Source organism: Schistocerca cancellata, chromosome 5, assembly GCF_023864275.1.
Source record: "Schistocerca cancellata isolate TAMUIC-IGC-003103 chromosome 5, iqSchCanc2.1, whole genome shotgun sequence".
Classification (NCBI taxonomy): Eukaryota; Metazoa; Arthropoda; class Insecta; order Orthoptera; family Acrididae; genus Schistocerca; species Schistocerca cancellata.
In genome coordinates this window covers 242,403,337-242,424,525 of record NC_064630.1, presented here as the reverse complement: position 1 = coordinate 242,424,525, position 21,189 = coordinate 242,403,337, and the positions used below count along the sequence as shown (strand labels likewise).

Genomic DNA, 21,189 nt, shown 5'->3' with positions numbered 1-21,189 from the left:
AAAGCAAAATGAGGATAATGGAATGTAGTCGAATTAAGTCGGGTGATGCTGAGGGAATTAGATTAGGAAATGAGACACTTAAAGTAGTTTTGCTATTTGGGGAGTAAAATAACTGATGATGGTTGAAGTAGAGAGGATATAAAATGTAGACTGGCAATGGCAAGGAAAGCGTTTCTGAAGAAGAGAAATTTGTTAACATCGAGTATAGATTTAAGTGTCAGGAAGTCGCTTCTGAAAGTATTTGTATGGAGTGTAGCCATGTATGGAAGTGAAACGTGGACGATAAATAGTTTGGACAAGAAGAGAATAGAAGCTTTCGAAATGTGGTGCTACAGAAGAATGCTGAAGATTAGATGGGTAGATCACATAACTAATAAGGAGGTATTGCAAAGGATTGGGGAGGAGAGGAGTTTGTGGCACAACTTGACTAGAAGAAGGGATCGGTTAGTAGGACATGTTCTGAAGCATCAAGGGATCATCAATTTAGTATTGGAGGGCAGCGTGGAGGATAAAAATCGTAGAGGGAGACCAAGAGAGGAATACACTAAGCAGATTCAGAAGAATGTACGTTGCAGTAGGTACTGGGAGATGAAGAAGCTTGCACAGGATTGAGTAGCATGGAGAGCTGCATCAAACCAGTCTCTGGACTGAATACCACAACAACAACAACAACATATCAAAGTACCACACAGCCCGACAATAATGACAGAGGAAATCACTGAAAAGTTGAGTACCTAGTGCAGCAAGAAAACTAAGGAACATTTGCCCAGGAAAGCCAGAGCTTCATTAGTTTAAACACAGAACAGCAGCATCATAGACAACAACATGTGAAACGAACCAGCATGAGGATTAGATTAGATATAGTTTTTGGTTCCATAGAACTATAAATAGGGGAACCTCAAGGATGCAGATCAGGTCATAAAAAAAGACTACATAATACGTATTTGCCAAAAAACCAAAAAGGATTAAAGTCGCTTCCACAGATCCTATGTGAAGTGATCTCATGGATGTGAAATAAGTAAAAAAATCTTTAGTATATTTTCATTTATGGAGTCATAACAAACTTGTCACACAAAAAGCATTCAAAGACAACCATCAGTACAAGTAGCTACATACAAACAAGATGTACATCAACAAAAGAAGAACAAGGGTAACAGAATGTGATCAAGTTAAATGAGTCAATGCTGATGGCATTCATTTAGTAAATGAAACACTGATACTTATAGGCGAGTATTGGTGTTTGGGCAGCAAAATAACTGACAATGGACGAAGTAGACAGCATATAAAAAGTTTCTGAAAAAGAAAAATTTTTTACTATCAGATATAAATTTACATGCAAGGAACTGTTTTCTGAAGGTATTTGTCTGGACTGTAGCCTTGTATGAAAGTGAAACGTGAATGATAAAAAGTACTGAGATTAAGAGAATAAAAGCTTTTTAAATGTAGGAGTCAGAAAAATGCTGACAGGTAGATCTAATAGCTAATGATGATGTGCTGAACATTCTAAGACATCAAGGAATTATCAGTTTCATATTGATGGTACATGTGCATGTGCATGTGGGGGGAGTGTAATTACTGAGAGAAACCAGACTTCAATAGACTAAGTAGGTTCAAACGGATATCATAAGAAAAGCTGAAAACAACACTAGGATTTTCAACTGCATTCTACAAAAAAAACAACTTAAAAAAAGGTGTCTCGAGATAATGTCAACCCAGCATTTGACTCAGTTTCCTGTAATTATAAATATTGCTTTGATGCTGCATTTCAGTGAAGCAAACAGAAGTTGAGGTAAAGTCAAAGACATGGATAACACTAAACATAAAGAAATCATCAGAAACTCTTAGACAATTTAATAAAGCAGAAAAACAAAATGCACCTTTCTAACGCTATGTGAGAAATTTTGGCAATGTATACAGGAAAGTTACAGTAGCTGCAAAAAGTTAGTAAATGACTCAACTATCAAATAAGAAAGTAATGAAATGAAATTATTAACCTCAAAAAGTTATTAACAGTGGACAGAAATATAGTAAAACACAATAAATTCATCACAAAATGTGAAGGAAGAATTGTTGAAGATAGCACATGGATTAATAACATATTTAACAAATATTTTGCAAATATAGCACAAAATTAAAAACCAACTAATCAATATATGATTTAGCACACCAACACTAAAGCCACTTCAAACAAGGATGATGCACAAGACACACAAAACAATCTCACTATTATTTAGCTTCTCTATTTTAATTCAAAGAGTTACACAGGAAAAGTTTTGAATACCAAATACAGCACATTAGTTTAATGTTTAGAAAGGGAGGAGTTAAAAAACAGATATAGCTGTGTTTAATTTCTTGGCACAGTTCATGAATGCTATAGAATAAAATGAATTAAATTGTGGGCTGTTTCTAACCTGTCTAAAGTCTTTGATCTGATCAGTCCTGAACTGCTACTTTGGACAAACCGCGTGCACCACACACACACACACACACACACACACACACACACACACACACACACACACACACACACACCTTTAAAGGATTTGTCTGAAAGCTAGCAAAGTTTTTATCCTTTTTTTATGCCCATCAACAACTCAACACTTTGCTATCAGCAAGGTATGTCATCACGATACCTCTTTTCTCTTGTACAATCACAGAAGCGCAGGAATAAAAGGACACGCATAAAAATTTGTGGAAAGAGTTTGTATATGCAAGGGTGTTCTTGTGTCCACACATTGCCTCATTGCACAAGCAGTCTGCTATGGCCTTTCCTTGCTTTGGAGCTAGCAGGGCATTTATTGTGATGAAAGGCAACAGAAAAAGAAATGCAAAAGTGACTCTAGGTAAAAAAATATCTAAATAACAGAGGTACAAGAAGTACAAAGAGACAACACCATTTCATTTGCATATTTGAGAAAAAGGTCATAGTGATATTTTAGACTTTTCAGAAACTGCAGTGACAGACTGGCAATAACATTTCATTAGCTAGTAACCTGTGACTTAACATACAAGTTTGAACTATTTATTTTGCATTTCAAAACAAAACCAGGGTTACGCGATTCACCCTGTATATATTGAACATAAAAAACTTTTACATAATCCCAATAATTTAAAGTACACAATCAAATCACAACTCTATGACAACTACTACATTGAAACTGTTATGTCTTCATAAGAGCGACACATTCTGACAAGCAAAAAATGCCAGATTTTTGCTGGACTTCCCAGTTAAAAATACACTTTTCCTTGTCTAGTGGCTGTATACTTTCCCTTGGAGCTGTAAAACTTATCAACCCTTCCGAAAGTATACGTACAAATTCCACCAAATACATCACATTAGTTTCTGAAGCACTGAAATTAAGATTGCAAAGTGCTTTTGTCAACCACTCATAGCTCGCATGGAGTGATGTAGTCAGCCAATAGCAACATCACTGTTAAATAACAAACACACAAACAGGGAAAGTTAATGGTTTAAATTAATATACATGTAGTATAGCTAGAAACAAAGCTAAGCTTTCACATATACTTTGGTCCTTTTTGCATATGTTACCCTTTCACATACATCAAACCCAAATATTAAAATAAAATTTTAAGTAATGACATAAATGGCTGGTCTTCTGGGCCTGAAATTTTTTCAAGTAGCTGGCCCTCAAAGTGTTAAGTTTTGAATTAGACTCAAACACTCTGTGATTTAAGAAATTCATAGCACATTCTCACATGTAAAGTGGCTCTTCTAGCATAAAAGATAATTTACTTTGGAAGAAACGCTTGTCAAACCACCATTCACAATATTTTCCCATGACCTGTTATAAATAGGTATGTTTGAACAGCAGTCAGAGAGCACCAGAAAGTGGGAATTACTGTGCATGAGCAGCTATGATGACATTGGAAGCCCTTGCTTGGTGTTAGCTCTGTTCATATGCCTTTCGTTGGTTGCATTTCTGTTTGTAATTTGGTGGTTCGAGGGGGCATCACATGACTATATGCAGCACTGCAGCATGCTGCCCAGAGGGAACATACGGGTTTACTGTACTTTGGACAATTGTTTTAACATATTCTTTCCAGATAAGGAATGCAAAATAAGAAAGCAGTCCTTGGAATAATATTCATTTCAAAACTAGACTCTACAACTCAAAGTACCATAATATTTAGTAAAATTTTGCTATGTTGTAACTTTAACATGGACTAGTTTATTTGTTCTCTGCAATACTGGTATACAGCATTTCCAATCATGTTTACATACACACAGCACTGCGGAAAGGTAGTAAGAAGGAATACAAACTTCTTGCAGAAAGAAAAAAGAAAAGGAGAAAAGAAGAAGGTTGGTTGTATATGCCAGAAGTAAGGACAAGAAGTTTTTCATGACTTTTTGAAATATTATAAAAAATAAACAATATATCTGTGACACCGAGAAACACTATAACTGGCAATTTACATTCTACTTTAGGAGTAAATACAAGCCTTTTGGGGAGTTACAGTGATAAAACACAGTGTGCTGCCAGTCTAGAATTTACTGAAGAGTGGCATTCCATACATTCAAGACATTAACAGCACAAATGAAGAAATAACGTCAAGTCTAAAGGAGGTGGGCAACAAGCTTGCCGCAGTGGATACACCACTTCCAGTGAGATCACCGAAGTTAAGCGCCATGTGGGGCATGGCTGGCACTTGGATGGGTGACCATCCAGACCGCCATGCGCTGTTGCCATTTTTCGGGGTGCACTCAGCCTCGTGATGCTAATTGAGGAGCTACTTGACCGAATAGTAGTGGCTCCAGTCACAGAAAACCAAAATAACGACCGGGAGAGCGGTGTGCTGACCACACGCCCCTCCTATCCACATCCTCAACTGAGGATGACACAGCAGTCGGATGGTCCTGATGGGCCACTTGTGGCCTGAAGACGGAGTGCTGTGCTAAAGGAGGTACTAGACAAGAGTTGAAACACGTCTTGTGATCAAAAAACGTTGTGTTTTCACAGATGGCAGATTGTAAAATTCTGCTAAGTCAGTCAATACATATGAAAAAGAACATTTTATTTAATACTACTGACCAAATTTGCATTTTTAGCCATTTTCAAGTAAACATTTATGTATGTTTGTACATATATAGCATTAAGAGATCATACATTACACCATAAAAAACACATCAGAATACTCCACGAGTATTGGAATTTTGTAAACCACACTAAAATGCATAATTAGGCTTAAACTGCACATTTGTATGTACATATTCACAATAAAGAAAAATTAAGCTTTCCAGTGTGGTTTTCTGGATGCCAATTTTCTTGAAGTAACAGTACTGTACTCCTTCTTGTTTGGTTCTTCATTTTGGCTTTCTGCTGTATGTGCCACAAGACAAAAAAGTACACTTTAAATTCAGTGTAGAGTTGGAACTAAACAATTGTGTGAAAAGAAACATTTCGTTTGAAATAAATTGGCTGCCTCTGTGGAAAAGATTAATAAAAGCCAAATTTCTTTAGAAAATCGACAAAAATAAGTTCATTGTTCTGCAAGACAATTAATGCTTGACTGACAATAATGTGGAAATAAAATAAAATAGCAAAACATATTAATAACACATTTTAGTCTTTCGTAATTGTCGTAGCAGCCCCTTACCTGTTAGAGGGCCTGCACAACAGACAAGCAAGGTGAATGTATACATCAACAGACTTTCTGCATAAACAAGCCACTAATTCATGGAAAGCCGTATGACAGAGGTGGACCAATTGGAACTAATGTAACTAAGTGTAGCACTCTGCAGAATTGGTGTTATAAGCACGAAGAGCAGAGTTAGACCGGCAGTGTGTACCTACAGCTAGGGCAGCTCTGGCCAATGTCACTCAAAAATACTCCTGAGTAGACACTCGCTATAGTCTTTTGTAAAAATTTGTATCTTGTGTAGTGTTGTTATTTCTTTTCACTGTCTTGTAACTTTTATCTGGCTTTTGCCACCACAAGAATTATTGTGTTTCCTGTTGTTCTTGAGTTTGAAAATTAGTGCAAGCCAGGAAGGCGTTTTAGTTAAATAAAATGTGTTCAAACTTGATCTTTAGTTCTTTGATACCGACCGCAGGACACTACAGTAATTAAGTGAATGTATTTTAATTCAGCAGACGGCTCCCAACCACAGAAATTCATTTTGTTTTCATTTGACCTGAGAGCTGTAAATCAAAAGAAAAAAAGACAAAATCATGAAATGTAAACATGGGTCACATGGAGGCTATATCTCCTATCAGCAGTAGGGCCAGAGTTGTTAATACATGATATTAAAATGTTATTAAAGTAAACAACAAAGCTAATTTACAACACATAATGTGATGTTCTAGGGCAATGTAAGTGTTGCAAAAAAAAAAAAATAAAAATAAAAATAAAAATAAAAAATAAACACACACACACACACACACACACACACACACTAGCAAACAACACAAAGGCACTAGCAATTAGGATAATGAAAGGGGCTGCCAATGGATAAGCGCATTGGAAACTTTTAAGGAATTTATAATCTTGCCTTTTCAGATTTACAGTTATATGAAACTGTGTCTTACGGAAAGGCAAGGGCTAAAGACTGAAAAATTTCAAGATCTGATCAGGATTTGATCCCATAATCTTTCTGTTTCCAACCACGCACTTTACCACTAGACCACCAAGTACCACTATCTGCAGCATTTTGCGGAGTGATCACCTGTCAATTCCTCATAAGTTAATTTTAAGGCAATGTTCCACGTTTACTTTGACAGTTTTGAAATAGCTCTCCATGGACAGTACGCATTGGCTACATACTTGCAGATTTTGAGGAACTATTATCAGTTGAGAGCAGGTCAAATACAGCCACATTTTAAAACTTTTTGTGTGTCAAGAACACTGCTTTTCCTTTGAAGTTTAACAAACCAACAACATGAAAGTCATCAAGAAAAAGACTTCATGTCACTCGAAATGAAGGCAAAGTTGTAATTCCTGCACCCTTGAGCATTACTGAACTTCCAAGCATGTGCCTCTAACACATCAAGTGAGTCCCTTCTACCACCTGGCTCTCTGCTACAAGAACTGAGATGCACCACTTACTTGAGCAAGAGGGACTGCATCCCTGGCAGCATAGTACGGGCATGCTTTCAGCATTTTACCAGCAGTCACGAGCTCCTCAACATCATGGACAGATGACAGAGCTGTATCCCTCAGCTGTTGCACTCTCTCACGCTGCCGGAATGGACAGCTGCCCCCACCTACAGTCTTCTGTCGCTTAGGTGCGTTCTCTTTATCTATGGGTTTGGATTTGGTCTTGCCCTGGAGCTCGAGACACCTGAAGTTAAAATGATTACCAGACATAGTTTATAACAAAATAACTGACATCTTTCAATAAAACTGTTATTGAGCTAATATAATAACCAAGACTTAGTCTCTCGTGGCAACGGGAGTGTATATTTGCGTGTTGCGTGTTTGAATGTGTGTGATTTTACTAGAAAAAAGTAAGAGCTTGAAAGCTAGTGTGAATACTGCTTTCCGTTACGTGTTTCTATACTCCATATATCAGTCTGTGGTAGATGAGTGGTTGCCTTTCCCTTATTTTACATTTTGTTCCATACAGGATTTTCCATTATTGTTACAATATAGATTCAGATCTTCAAACTGAAATCAAATCCAACAATGTCAGGAAAAAATATTTTACTCAGCAAGTGGCAGCACATACAGGGACACAGAAAATGTGACGAAAATTTTAGATTTCACTACGCGATCCTTTTACGTTCAGTAAAAGAAAGGTTTGAAGGGAGTGGGTCAATTCAAGGATTAAGTAGAAAGTTTCTTACGCCAAAGAAGATACAGCAGAGAATAGCAGAAAGGGAAATCAAAGTGATTTGAATATCTGGAAATTTATATGCATCGGAAAGGAAACTGGATAAAGCAGTGATAAAGAAAGGGGGGAGGAAACAACCACAGGAACATGGATGACACGAAACTAGACACACACACAAAAATTATTGAAGAGTAGCAACCATAGACAAAAAACGAAGAGACAAAATAAAAAGAGAGAGATGGAAGTAAGTATTAGTGGAACTAACTCAAAACCAAATTCAATCTAAAATCAAAGAATAGACCCAATAAAGCTCATGATCCCTCACAGGGGACGCTGCATTATCAAAGGCACCTTCAGTGGCATGCACACGAGTTTGCACTCGTCAATTAAGTTGAGGGCTATGCCAATGGTAGTGTAGCTACCATCAGTGCCATTCAAACCAGGGCAGGTCCAGTGGAGGAGCCAGACAAAGGGAAAGGAGGTAGTTTTAGACATAGGAATGCCAATTTTCTTAGAGGAGTAAATGCTGACGTCACAGTCTGGTCCTATAGGTTGAGGGCTGGGTCAATGGACCAGCACCCCATTATTATTAAATCTTCCTACGGCTTGAGAACCTAAAACGAAGTTGTAGAGTTATACATTGCCTTTTTAGATTTAGCAAAAGTTTATGACACTGTTCCTAGAACAAAACTGTGAGAAGCTATGAAAGATATGAATGACCAACCTTTGCAGATTATTATTGAAATGTACAGAGAAAATAAGGTACAGACTAAAATGGGGTCAAAGTTATTGGAGTCTATTTACAAAAGGACTGAGACAAGGATGCAAGTGTCACCCATCTTGTTCAGTTTATACGTAGAAGTGGCTCTCCAAAGACAGAACAGCTACACTGTTAATTATGTGCATGTGTTTTCATTAAGTTTTCTTTATGTTCAAGCAATTCTAGCACAAGATGAATATGAACTGGAGTTCACGATAACAACATTTATATCAGGAACATGACAAATGGGGACTACCAATGAGTCTAATAAAAACAGAATATCCTGGCAGTGAATAGTGACAATGGATTTGAAATACACATCAATGACAGAGCATCTATGAGACAGGTATAAAAATTTAAATATATAGGGGCATATATTGACAGAAGTGGATTGGGTAATACAGAAGTAAATAACAGAATACAACAAAGCAGAGATGTTATATCGTGTATAAATTCTTTTTGGTGGGACAATAACATTTCTAACAACAGTAAGAAAAGGACATGTAAGCTAAGGGGTGAATCTGTTCTATGATAGGGATTAGAACTGTGGATTTTAAATGCTGACCCCAAAAGACAACCAACAGGTGTGGAAATGGATTATTTACAAAGGAGCATCAGAATATTAATAATCGAGGAAAAAAAACTACTGAAGAAGTAAGAACTAGAATGAGGGCAAATAAAACAGTGACAGATAGGATTGAAAGATAACCATTAAAAAGTTTGGACATCTGTGACATTTCTGAAGCTCAAAAATCTCTCCTGTAGCAAATCAAAATAAGTTTGCACAAACAGTGCTTGTGTGAAAGTCAGCTTGCCCTTTTCATCTGTGAAGCACAGAAGGCAGTAAATACATACACTCAGACTGATGCCATGTACCTTGACTTCCAGAAGTGTTTGACAAAGTTATAATATATGTGCGCACAGAATATTACACACTAATTCTTTGACTGAATTGAAGAGTTCCTAGCAAATACAACACATGTTGTCTGCAACACAAAAAAAAATTTCTGATGTCAAAGTGGCTTTGGACGTACCCAAATGGAGTACTATAGGACCACTAATGTTCACAGTATATACCAATGACCTGTGGAGAACAGGTGTAGTAAAATGATACTCGTTTTCAAATAATGCTGGTGTATACAGAGAAATCTGAAAGCTATAAAACTGTAGCGACATTCAGAAAGATCTATGGAGGACTGACAGTGCAAGGATTGGCAACTGACCTTCAAAGTAAACAAATTAATAGTATTGTGCGCAAGTACCATACATGGAAAGACCTGTTATTGGACAAGCCACTACAAGCAGTAAAATCCATTAAATATCTATGAGCATGCGAATGAAGTGATTTAAAGTGGAATGTCCACATAAAGCTAATAGAAGGAAAGAAAGATGCCACACAGATTAATTGGAAGAATCCTAAACAGTAGTAGTGCACCCACAAAGGAGCTAGAGCTTACAAAACCCTCATTTAACCAATTTCTGTATAGCATTCCCTCTCATCTATAGTAAAATATATAGTTGAACAAAACTATTAATTAGCTCACAATGTAACAACAGCAGAAGTCTGTACAAATTTTAAATAATTATCTCATATTATTTGCTCAATGTTATATTTTGTTGAGAGAAGTGGGTACTTATTCAAACTACAGGACAAAACAGAGACTTTTGTGTCAATATGGTTTGGAAAGTTTTCCAGAGGTAAATAATTTAGGAGTAAAGGTAACAACTCACTGAATAGTAGAGGCATTGAGTTGTAAACAGGCATGCATCCTTTTTTGGGCTAGAGTACACCCCTCAACCCCACTCCTCTGCCCGGTCCTTTTTATGTACCAATAAATAACTTAATGCCTCTACTGTTCAGTGATTTGTTACTTTTTCACCTAAGTTATTAACTTTTGTGTCACATTATGATGTATTTTCAGTAATGACTGACAGTGACTGTTCATCAAAAACATTATAGACAAACTGTCTTTGGCACTGGCCCTCAAACAACTTAATAACAATCGTAGTTATAATATACATTATTACCATCAACACACTGATATATATCCAAAGGAAAATTAAACACACAGATAATTATCTGCATGTTTACATATTATTTATAAAAAAAGAAAAAAATTGAGGTGATAATTCTGGTTAGGCATTATCTTTTTCTGCTCAAAAAACTTGTAAAATTTTGGTTCTGAACAATGAAATATTAATATTAGATACAAAATATTATTTCCAACTGCCTCATTTAAGGATATTCTAAAACTGATGCATTACAAATACATAGGCAGAAATGATTTTTAGGAATGTTCAAAATTATAAATACTTTAAGTGTTTACATATTGGTGAAGCAACCATATTGTTTTACGTTATTTTCTATAAAGTTTTATAATGCAAATTTTAGCCAAAAGCTTGTATAAGGATTTGGATTGAGCTAAAATGAATAAACTGACTAAATTCAAAGATCATTACGTGATGTTTTTATTTTCACATTTTCATAATTTAAGACATTTTAAAATGAGATGAAGAGCTTTGCTGCCTGTTTTTGTTGTCTTCAGTCCTGAGACTGGTTTGATGTAACTCTCCATGCTACTCTATCCTGTGCAAGCTTCTTCATCTCCCAGTACTTACTGCAACCTACATCCTTCTGAATCTGCATAGTGTACTCATCTCTTGGTCTCCCTCTACGATTTTTACCCTCCACGTTGCCCTCCAATGCTAAATTTGTGATCCCTTGATGCCTCAGAACATGTCCTACCAACCGATCCCTTCTTTAGTTATGTGATCTACCCATCTAATCTTCAGCATTCTTCTGTAGCACCACATTTCGAAAGCTTCTATTCTCTTCTTGTCCAAACTATTTATCGTCCACGTTTCACTTCCATACATGGCTACACTCCATACAAATACTTTCAGAAGCGACTTCCTGACACTTAAATTTATACTCGATGTTAACAAATTTCTCTTCTTCAGAAACGCTTTCCTTGCCATTGCCAGTCTACATTTTATATCCTCTCTACTTCGACCATCATCAGTTATTTTGCTCTCCAAATTGCAAAACTACTTTAAGTGTCTCATTTCCTAATCTAATTCCCTCAGCATCACCAGACTTAATTCGACTACATTCCATTATCCTCATTTTGCTTTTGTTGATGTTCATCTTATATCCTCCTTTCAAGACACTGACCATTCCGTTCAACTGCTCTTCCAAGTCCTTTGCTGTCTCTGACAGAATTACAATGTCTCCGGTGAACCTCAACGCTTTTATTTCTTCTCCGTGGACTTTAATACCTTCTCCAAATTTTTCTTGTTTCCTTTACTGCTTGCTCAATATACAGATTGAATAACATCGGGGAGAGGCTACAACCCTGTCTCACTCCCTTGCCAACCGCTGCTTCCCTTTCATGCCCCTCGACTCATAACTGCCATCTGGTTTCTGTACAAACTGTAAATAGCCTTTCGCTCCCTGTATTTTGCCCCTGCCACCTTCAGAATTTGAAAGACAGTATTCCAGTCAACATTGTCAAAAGCTTTCTCTAAGTCTACAAATGCTAGAAATGTAGGTTTGCCTTTCCTTAATCTATTTTCTAAGATAAGTCGTAGGGTCAGTATTGCCTCACGTGTTCCAACATTTCTGCGGAATCAAACACTGATCTTTGCCGAGGTCGGGTTCTACCAGTTTTTCCATTCGTCTGTAAAGAATACGCGTAAGTATTTTGCAGCTGTGACTTATTAAACTGATAGTTTGGTAATTTTCACATCTGTCAACACCTGCTTTCTTCGGGATTGGAATTATTATATTCTTCTTGAAGTCTGAGGGTATTTCGCCTGTCTCATACATTTTGCTCACCAGATGGTAGAGTTTTGTCAGGACTGGCTCTCCCAAGGCCGTCAGTAGTTCCAATGGAATGTTGCCTACTCCCGGGGCCTTGTTTCGACTCAGGTCTTTCAGTGCTCTGTCAAACTCTTCATGCAGTATCATATCTCCCATATCATCTTCATCTACATCCTCTTCCATTTCCATTATATTGTCCTCAAGTACATCGCCCTTGTATAGACCCTCTATATACTCCTTCCACCTTTCTGCTTTCCCTTCTTTGCATAGAACTGGTTTTCCATCTGAGCTCTTGATATTCACACAAGTGGTTCTCTTTTCTCCATAGGTCTCTTTAATTTTCCTGTAGGCAGTATCTATCTTACCCCTAGTGAGATAAGCCTCTACATCCTTACATTTGTACTCTAGCCATCCCTGCTTAGCCATTTTGCACTTCCTGTCGATATCATTTTTGAGACGTTTGTATTCCTTTTTGCCTGCTTCATTTACTGAGTTTTTATATCTTCTCCTTTCATCAATTAAATTCAATATTTCTTCTGTTACCCAAGGATTTCTACTAGCCCTTGTCTTCTTACCTACTTGATCCTCTGCTGCCTTCACTACTTCATCCCTCAAAGCTACCCATTCTTCTTCTACTGTATTTCTTTCCCCCATTCCTCTCAATTGTTCCCTTATGCTCTCCGTGAAACTCTGTACAACCTCTGGTTTAGTCAGTTTATCCAGGTCCCATCTCCTTGAATTCCCACCTTTTTGCAGCTTCTTCAGTTTTAATCTACAGTTCATAACCAATAGATTGTGGTCAGAGTCCACATCTGCCCCTGGAAATGTGTTACAATTTAAAACCTGTTCCTAAATCTCTGTCTTACCATTATATAATCTATCTGATACCTTCTAGTATCTCCAGGATTCTTCCATGTATACAACCTTCTTTTATGATTCTTAAATCAAGTGTTAGCTATGATTAAGTTATGCTCTGTGCAAAATTCTACCAGACAGGTTCGTCTTTCATTTCTCTCCCCCAATCCATATTCACCCACTATGTTTCCTTCTCTCGAATTCCAGTCACCCATGACTATTAAATTTTCGTCTCCCTTCACTACCTGAATAATTTCTTTTATCTCATCGTACATTTCATCAATTTCTTCATCATCTGCAGAGCTAGTTGGCATAAAAACTTGTACTACTGTAGTAGGCGTGGGCTTCGTGTCTATCTTGGCCACAATAATGCATTCACTATGTTGTTTGTAGTAGCTTACCCGCATTCCAATTTTTTTGTTCATTATTAAACCTACTCCGGCATTACCCCTATTTGATTTTGTATTTATAACCCTGTATTCACCTGACCAAAAGTCTTGTTCCTCCTGCCACCGAACTTCACTAATTCCCACTATATCTAACTTTAACCTACCCATTTCCCTTTTTAAATTTTCTGACCTACCTGCCCGATTAAGGGATCTGACATTCCACGCTCCGATCCGTAGAACGCCAGTTTTCTTTCTCCTTTACTTTAAATGATTTCAAATAGTATTTAATGTGTGTGAAAGTAATAAAAATTAATAAGAACTCAGATAAAACTAATAAAAACATCAAGTATCAAGTACTCCAGCAATCGTATTCATAATGTAGCTCTCTTAACTTGGCAGTTACATTCCAGAACTCATAAAAGCTTACTAACAATCATTCTTCCTAAACACCATTAATGACTGCTATGGGAGGGGGAAGGGGAGTTGACAAGTGATACATGCTTTCCTTACAGTACACACCATGATGTGGCTTGCAGAGTATAGATGCACATGTAAATGTAGAAAATAAATAAATTTGAAAATAAGATAAACAGAGCTTGCACAGGGGGTGGGGTGCTTTGGAAACATGGCAGGCAATGACAGGAATGGCTGGCCTCAAATCAAGGCTAAGTTGAGTGGCAGTGGCCATATACACTCTGAATACTGCAAGTCTTCCAGAAGTAGCCTGGGGCTGCTTCTGCCTGTTAATGCTTAATTTGACTCATTCCAAGGCACTCCTTAACAGCCAGAGTTACAGATCTCCATGTGTGAATGAAAGGGGAACTGCAATGTTTCTTACTGAAAATTCAAAATGATTAATGGAAAATCTCATATAAAGATGTGAAACAAATACTAACAAAGAGATAGAGGGGCTGGCCAGTACTTACCTCAGCTCAGTACAGCCGATAGATACACATAAAACAGAACCGAAAATTTACATTCCTAGCTTTCGGAACAAATGTTCCTTCATCAGGGAGGAGAGAGGGGAAAGAAAGGGAAGAAGGGAAAGGAGATTCAGTTACTCACAACCCAGGCTATGAAGCAACAGGGAAAGGAAAATAGGTAGGGTAGCAAGGATGGAGGCATGGTTGTCAGGGGGAAGCCAAAGATATTCTACAAAGATATATCTTTGGCTTCCCTCTGACAACCATGCCTCCATCCTTGCTACCCTACCTATTTTCCTTTCCCTGTTGCTTCATAGCCTGGGTTGTGAGTAACTGAATCTCCTTTCCCTTCTTCCCTTTCTTTCCCCTCTCTCCTCCCTGATGAAGGAACATTTGTTCCGAAAGCTAGGAATGTAAATTTTCGGTTCTGTTTTATGTGTATCTATCGGCTGTACTGAGCTGAGGTAAGTACTGGCCAGCCCCTCTATCTCTTTGTTAGTATTTGTTTTACTGAAAATTCACTCACATAACCTAAAAAACTTCAGGCGATATGTAAAGGCTGTCAGCTGTACCAAAATCAGTGTCCTATGCACTTAGAGTCAAGGGTAGCAAAGCAACACAAATAATGCTGAAATCAGTTTTCACATGTTCCTTTACTAAGGAACATACTGGTGTGCTTGCCAAGTTTGCTTCTCTCACTACTGCAAAGAGAAGTGAGATAGGTGTTATTGTCAATGGCATTGAGAAACAACTGTAGTGGGTCAGGGTTTAGTGACTCCTGATATTGAGCATCAGTGGCAGAGGGGAGCAAAGGTCATTATTTTGTCAGATATGGCGGGAAGGAAGCAACACTTTGTGGGCAGTGGAATGGGCTCTTGACGCAGTGGGTGAGGTGTGAGTGAAACATCGGTGGTTCCACTAACAATCATTTATTGAGACATAAGACTCTAAACAAACAGACTAATACATTGTCTTTTAACTGGCTCAATTCCTTGTGGCTGTGAAACGGTGGAGTCACAGCATGCAGATTCCGGTGACAGCTGATACAGCGACGGCTCATGTTGCAGCGGCGCACCGACAACGTATTCTTCCCTCATTACTGTGCCCGTGACTCTCTGCAGCGGTGGTGCGGTCTCCTCCTTGGAATTCGCTCATTGCATACTAACAAGCAGCTACGGCAAGACATGGAGTGCTCCGTCCCAGAATCAAACCAGCACCCCTCAGATTTGGCACCTTCTGGCAGAGTTCATCAGCATCTAAGTTCACAGGTGACCTATTTGGTGAGGCCGCAGCCCTTTCGTACTCACCAGCCACTTGGGTAAGTACCACACAAACTTCTTTCTGGTAACATCTGGAATGGTGTCTTCTGCTTTGACCTATGGGCTGGCGCAGTACCGATACCGATATCTTCTTCTGTCAAGCAGTGTAGCAGCTAAGTCATTGTAGCGAAGCATGACATCTGCTGCCTAACCATCAGACCATCCATCCAGGCGATGTTTCTTCATATCTTCTTTCTCCCCTCAAAGGGCCTTCCAAAGGACCACCTCAAAGGACCCCTCAAAAGACCCCCCTCACGCCCATCTGTCGGAGGTATTTATTCGGTGTTTTTGCCAATGTCACCAAGTTTCTAGGGTGGCAACTGACTCTTCGGTCATTGATGTATGCTTCTCATGTTGGGTCAAAATGTTACCAATGCTCAGACACGTGCCAGCTTTCCACAGTTTTGCCTCTATTGGTGCGTTTGGGCATTGCCCTGTCATCCCCATCCACATCACCAGATACGTCACACACATAAGTTCAGTATGCTGACAGTTCCTGGAGCATTGACCACTGATGTGCGAACAGTGCTAGTCATTGTTCTCTTGGAAGCATTGCCCATCTGCTCGGCCGTTGATCTGTCAAAGTGCTGAACGCTGCTGCGCAAACTCCCCTGGTCATTGGCCTTCTCACGTTGGGTAGAAATGTTACCAATGTCACACACGTGCCGGCCTTCCTTGTTCGACTGCTGCCGCTTCTGAATATTGTAGCTTAATGTGTCAAACTCTCTAAAATGTTCACTTAACCTATAATAAGTCTTTCTGCTTTGAACAAGCATAAATAATACATAATTATTATACACTCAAAATGACTAATATCGCTAATATTAAATAAGGCGATGGGCCCTGATAGTATCCCTGTCATATTTCATACAGAGTATGCACCTAAGTTAGCTCCCATTGTAACACACAGAGTCCACTACACTCAATGACTGGAAAAATGCACACGTCATACACATCTACACATAGAGAAACACAAGTGGCCCACAAAACTACCATACAATTTAGCTAACATTCATCTGTAGTAGAATCCTAGAACATATTCTGAGCTCAAACATAATGGGGTACCTCGAACAGAGTGGTCTCCTCCAAAAACACTGATCCTGAAAAACTCAACTGACACTCTTCTCACATGACATGATGAAAGCCATGGATTGTAGCAATCAGATTGATGCAGTATTTCTTGAAAGTATTTGACTTCGTACCACATCAACATCTATTTTTAAAAAAATGTATGATCATATGGAGTATCACCCAGAATTTGTGACAGGGTGGAGGATTTCCTCTTAGGCCGGACACAGGAGGTTGTATTTGATATACTTACCAACTGAAGAAGTAACTTCAGGTATGAGCCGCCAAGCAATTTGAGATCCTTGTTTGTTACATTGTTTTTACATCATGACATTCAATGCAGTTTCACACTGCATTTAAAACAGTGCTATATTGTACTGTGTGCATCTGGTATATTCTAGGATAAGAATGTAGGAATACGAGGTGCATTCAAGTTCTAAGGCCTCCGATTTTTTTTCTCCGGACTGAAAGAGATAGAACCATGTGCATTGTTTTAAAATGAGGCCGCGTTCATTGTCAATACGTCCCAGAGATGGCAGCACCATACGGCAGATGGAAGTTTACCACCAGCGGCGAGAATGAGAACTGTTTTAAATACTTAAAATGGCGACGTTTTCCTTACTTGAACAGCGTGCAATCATTCGTTTTCTGAATTTGCGTGGTGTGAAACCAAATGAAATTCATCGACAGTTGAAGGAGACATGTGGTGATGGAGTTATGGATGTGAGTTATGGATGTGTCGAAAGTGCGTTCATGGGTGCGACAGTTTAATGAAGGCAACAAACCGAAACAACCTCGGGCTCGCACAAGCCGGTCTGACGACATGATCGAGAAAGTGGAGAGAATTGTTTTGGGGGATCGCCGAATGACTGTTGAACAGATCGCCTCCAGAGTTGGCATTTCTGTGGGTTCTGTGCACACAATCCTGCACGACGACCTGAAAATGCAAAAAGTGTCATTCAGGTGGGTGCCACGAATGCTGACGGACGACCACATGGCTGCCCGTGTGGCATGTTGCCAAGCAATGTTGACGCGCAACGACAGCATGAATGGGACTTCCTTTTCGTCGGTTGTGACAATGGATGAGACGTGGATGCCATTTTTCAATCCAGGAACAAAGCGCCAGTCAGCTCAATGGAAGCACACAGATTCACTGCCACTAAAAAAATTTCGGGTAACCGCCAGTGCTGAAAAAATGATGGTGTCCATGTTCTGGAACAGCGAGGGCGTAATCCTTACCCATTGCGTTCCAAAGGGCACTACGGTAACAGGTGCATCCTACGAAAATGTTTTGAAGAACAAATTCCTTCCTGCACTGCAACAAAAACGTCCGGGAAGGGCTGCGGGTGTGCTGTTTCACCAAGACAACGCACCCGCACATCGAGCTAACGTTACGCAACAGTTTCTTCGTGATAACAACTTTGAAGTGATTCTTCATGCTCCCTACTCTCCTGACCTGGCTCCTACTGACTTTTGGCTTTTTCCAACAATGAAAGACACTCTGCGTGGCCGCACATTCACCAGCCGTGCTGTTATTGCCTCAGCGATTTTCCAGTGGTCAAAACAGACTCCTAAAGCAGCCTTCGCCACTGCCATGGAATCATGGCGTCAGCGTTGTGAAAAATGTGTACGTCTGCAGGGCGATTACGTCGAGAAGTAACACCAGTTTCATCGATTTTGGGTGAGTAGTTAATTAGAAAAAATAATCGGAGGCCTTAGAACTTGAATGCACCTCGTATAATCCTGAAACCAATAATGTAACATGAGAACCTCAAATAGGATATGAGTAGGAATATAATCCTGAAATCGATAATGTAACATGAGTACCTCATATAACAGACAGCTGAATGAAAGTTTAATCAACTGAGATCCCAGCCAGATTACTCTGCAAAAATGGAGTATATATATATATATATATATATATATATATATAAATGAAAGTGCTGACAGGTCGACAGACACACAAACGAACACAAACATACACACAAAATTCAAGCTTTCGCAACAAACTGTTGCCTCGTCAGGAAAGAGGGAAGGAGAGGGAAAGACAAAAGGATTTGGGTTTTAAGGGAGAGGGTAAGGAGTCATTCCAATCCCGGGAGCGGAAAGACTTACCTTAGGGGAAAAAAAGGACGGGTATACACTCGCACACACACACATATCCATCCACACATATACAGACACAAGCAGACATATACAGAGGCAAAGAGTTTTCACACACATCCAGTATCAGAGTTTACACATGCAGCAAAATGCCCATCCAGATAAAATTCTAGCTGCGCTCCTTACCTTTCATTTATTAGAGTATTGTTACCAAGACGGCGAACACTCTCATTGATACAGCAATTAGAACGGGATGCAAGGGGAACAGCACGGATATCAGCCCCATAGGGGCTACGCCGTATTTCACCCACCACTTGCGCCAGCTGAGAATGGGTTCGGCTGCAGAAATAAATCTGCAACAAAGAGTGAAGCCGTTTACTGTTTCCACAACATAATATATTATTCCTGCTAGCAGGTTACCTTTTTAATAATATACAACAACACAGTTACATAGAAAAAATTTAAAACATTGTAAATAAATTTAAGAGCAATTATTTTGATTCAAATTATGTCTTTTTCCAAAGACTACAGAATATTACCATTACCACTGCATTTCAGCACAGAAAAATAATTTATCACTTGAAAACTGAAGCTGTTAGAACAATCACATTTAGACAACAGTAAACAGTACTCAGAAATCAGATATGATATTGGGGATATAATGGAAAGGATAATATCCATGATAGTAAGCAACCTTTGGGGTTCCTCAAGGCTCCTCTTGAGCCCATTCCTATTTGTATGTTATGTCAATTACTTCCCAAGTGCTCTACAGAATTGGTCATAATTACAGGGTATGCCAGTGACACATATTGACCTGCTTGGGAGACAATACTGAACTCTAAGGAAGGAAAAAAAAATCATTTTGATAAAGACCATTCAAGCGGTGATCTCACTCAAAGAAAAGCCATTCACTTTCAACAAAGCTGCACAAAATAAACAAACTTCTGTGAATGCAGATATGCTCACATCACACTGTTCATTGTGTAAGTTTTAGGTGTCTAAGAAGATGACAGCCCTTCACTGGAATGGCAAGTTTATTACGTTTTCATTTGTAACACTAAAGCTTCATTTGTGAAGAAAATTGACTCTAAACTTTAATACCCAAGCACTAAGGTGCACTATGGCACAGTATATCCTGCTCTATCCTATATTTTGTACTATGGGGCACTATCTGCCAAATCAATATAAAAAGGGAAATTCATAACCACAATATTTGGTACAGATCACATTTTCAGGGTTAGAAGGAGACACATTTACAACAAATAGTCCATTTGCCACAGTATCAAAGTTTCATAATTCACTATCATATGAACTGATGGTGGCAGTTTGGAGAAACATTTAAAAAGCAACTTATTCTGCAATTCCCAAATGCCATGGATATGACATGATCCGAAATTGTTTTAACTTTAAATTTACAGACAAACAGCACAGGGCGAATTACAGTTTGTGCCTTAGTCTGGTCTACTGTACTTATTAACTGAAGGCTGTAGAAATGTTTTGGAGTGCAACTTACATTATATAGGTAGAAGCATATTCAAAAAGTAAGGGCTATTTGGTTACATTTAAACACTGGCATCTCAGAACAGAGTTTCACAAAGGCAGAGCCATGCCAATTGTTAACAAAGCTGTAGAAGGAACTGCTTTGATTCTGTAGTCTTTTAAACTGGGTGAAATGCCTTCAAATATCACTGCTCCTCCCAGTTGCACAGTGTGTGCGGTAATTTGATTTTTGTATGCAAAAGGATCTACAGCTATACAAATTTATCAGGAGGTGTACTTAATTTATGAGCCCACAGTAATGAGTAATGGGCTGAGTATTCAAAACTGGCTGTGCACAGATGTGTGTAATAAAGGTGGAGTCGTAAACCTGACATCCAGTTCAAAGAAATCGTGCAGCAGGTGTACCAAAAGCTGGCAACTCATTTACTGGTTGATGAATTCGTCTACCACTATTTACATAACTGTCACAAAATAGATATAACATATTTTGCTATGAACTGTTGGTTCCAAAAATGTTTACCAACTGACATAAAGAGCAAAGAGTGTCAAACAATGAGTGTTTTTGGACTGACGTCGACAGGATGAGGACGATTTATTTTCTCAAACTGTTATGGGCAATGAGACATGGATATCTTTCACTGCCACAGAATCAACCAA

The 21,189-nt window shown here is 38.7% G+C and overlaps 1 protein-coding gene across 1 annotated transcript in view; it reads right to left on the bottom strand.

Annotated features, from left to right (window-relative positions):
• The window catches only part of LOC126188286 (ATP-dependent DNA helicase DDX11-like), a 139,393-nt gene that overhangs the window by 89,462 nt on the left and 28,742 nt on the right, over window positions 1-21,189 (bottom strand). Inside the window, exons 5-6 of the mRNA XM_049929870.1 lie at window positions 19,219-19,385; window positions 7,066-7,300 (exon numbers count right to left, since the gene is read on the bottom strand). Of these exons, the coding sequence (XP_049785827.1) occupies window positions 7,066-7,300; window positions 19,219-19,385 (402 nt within the window). The remainder of the gene's footprint in view (window positions 1-7,065; window positions 7,301-19,218; window positions 19,386-21,189) is intronic.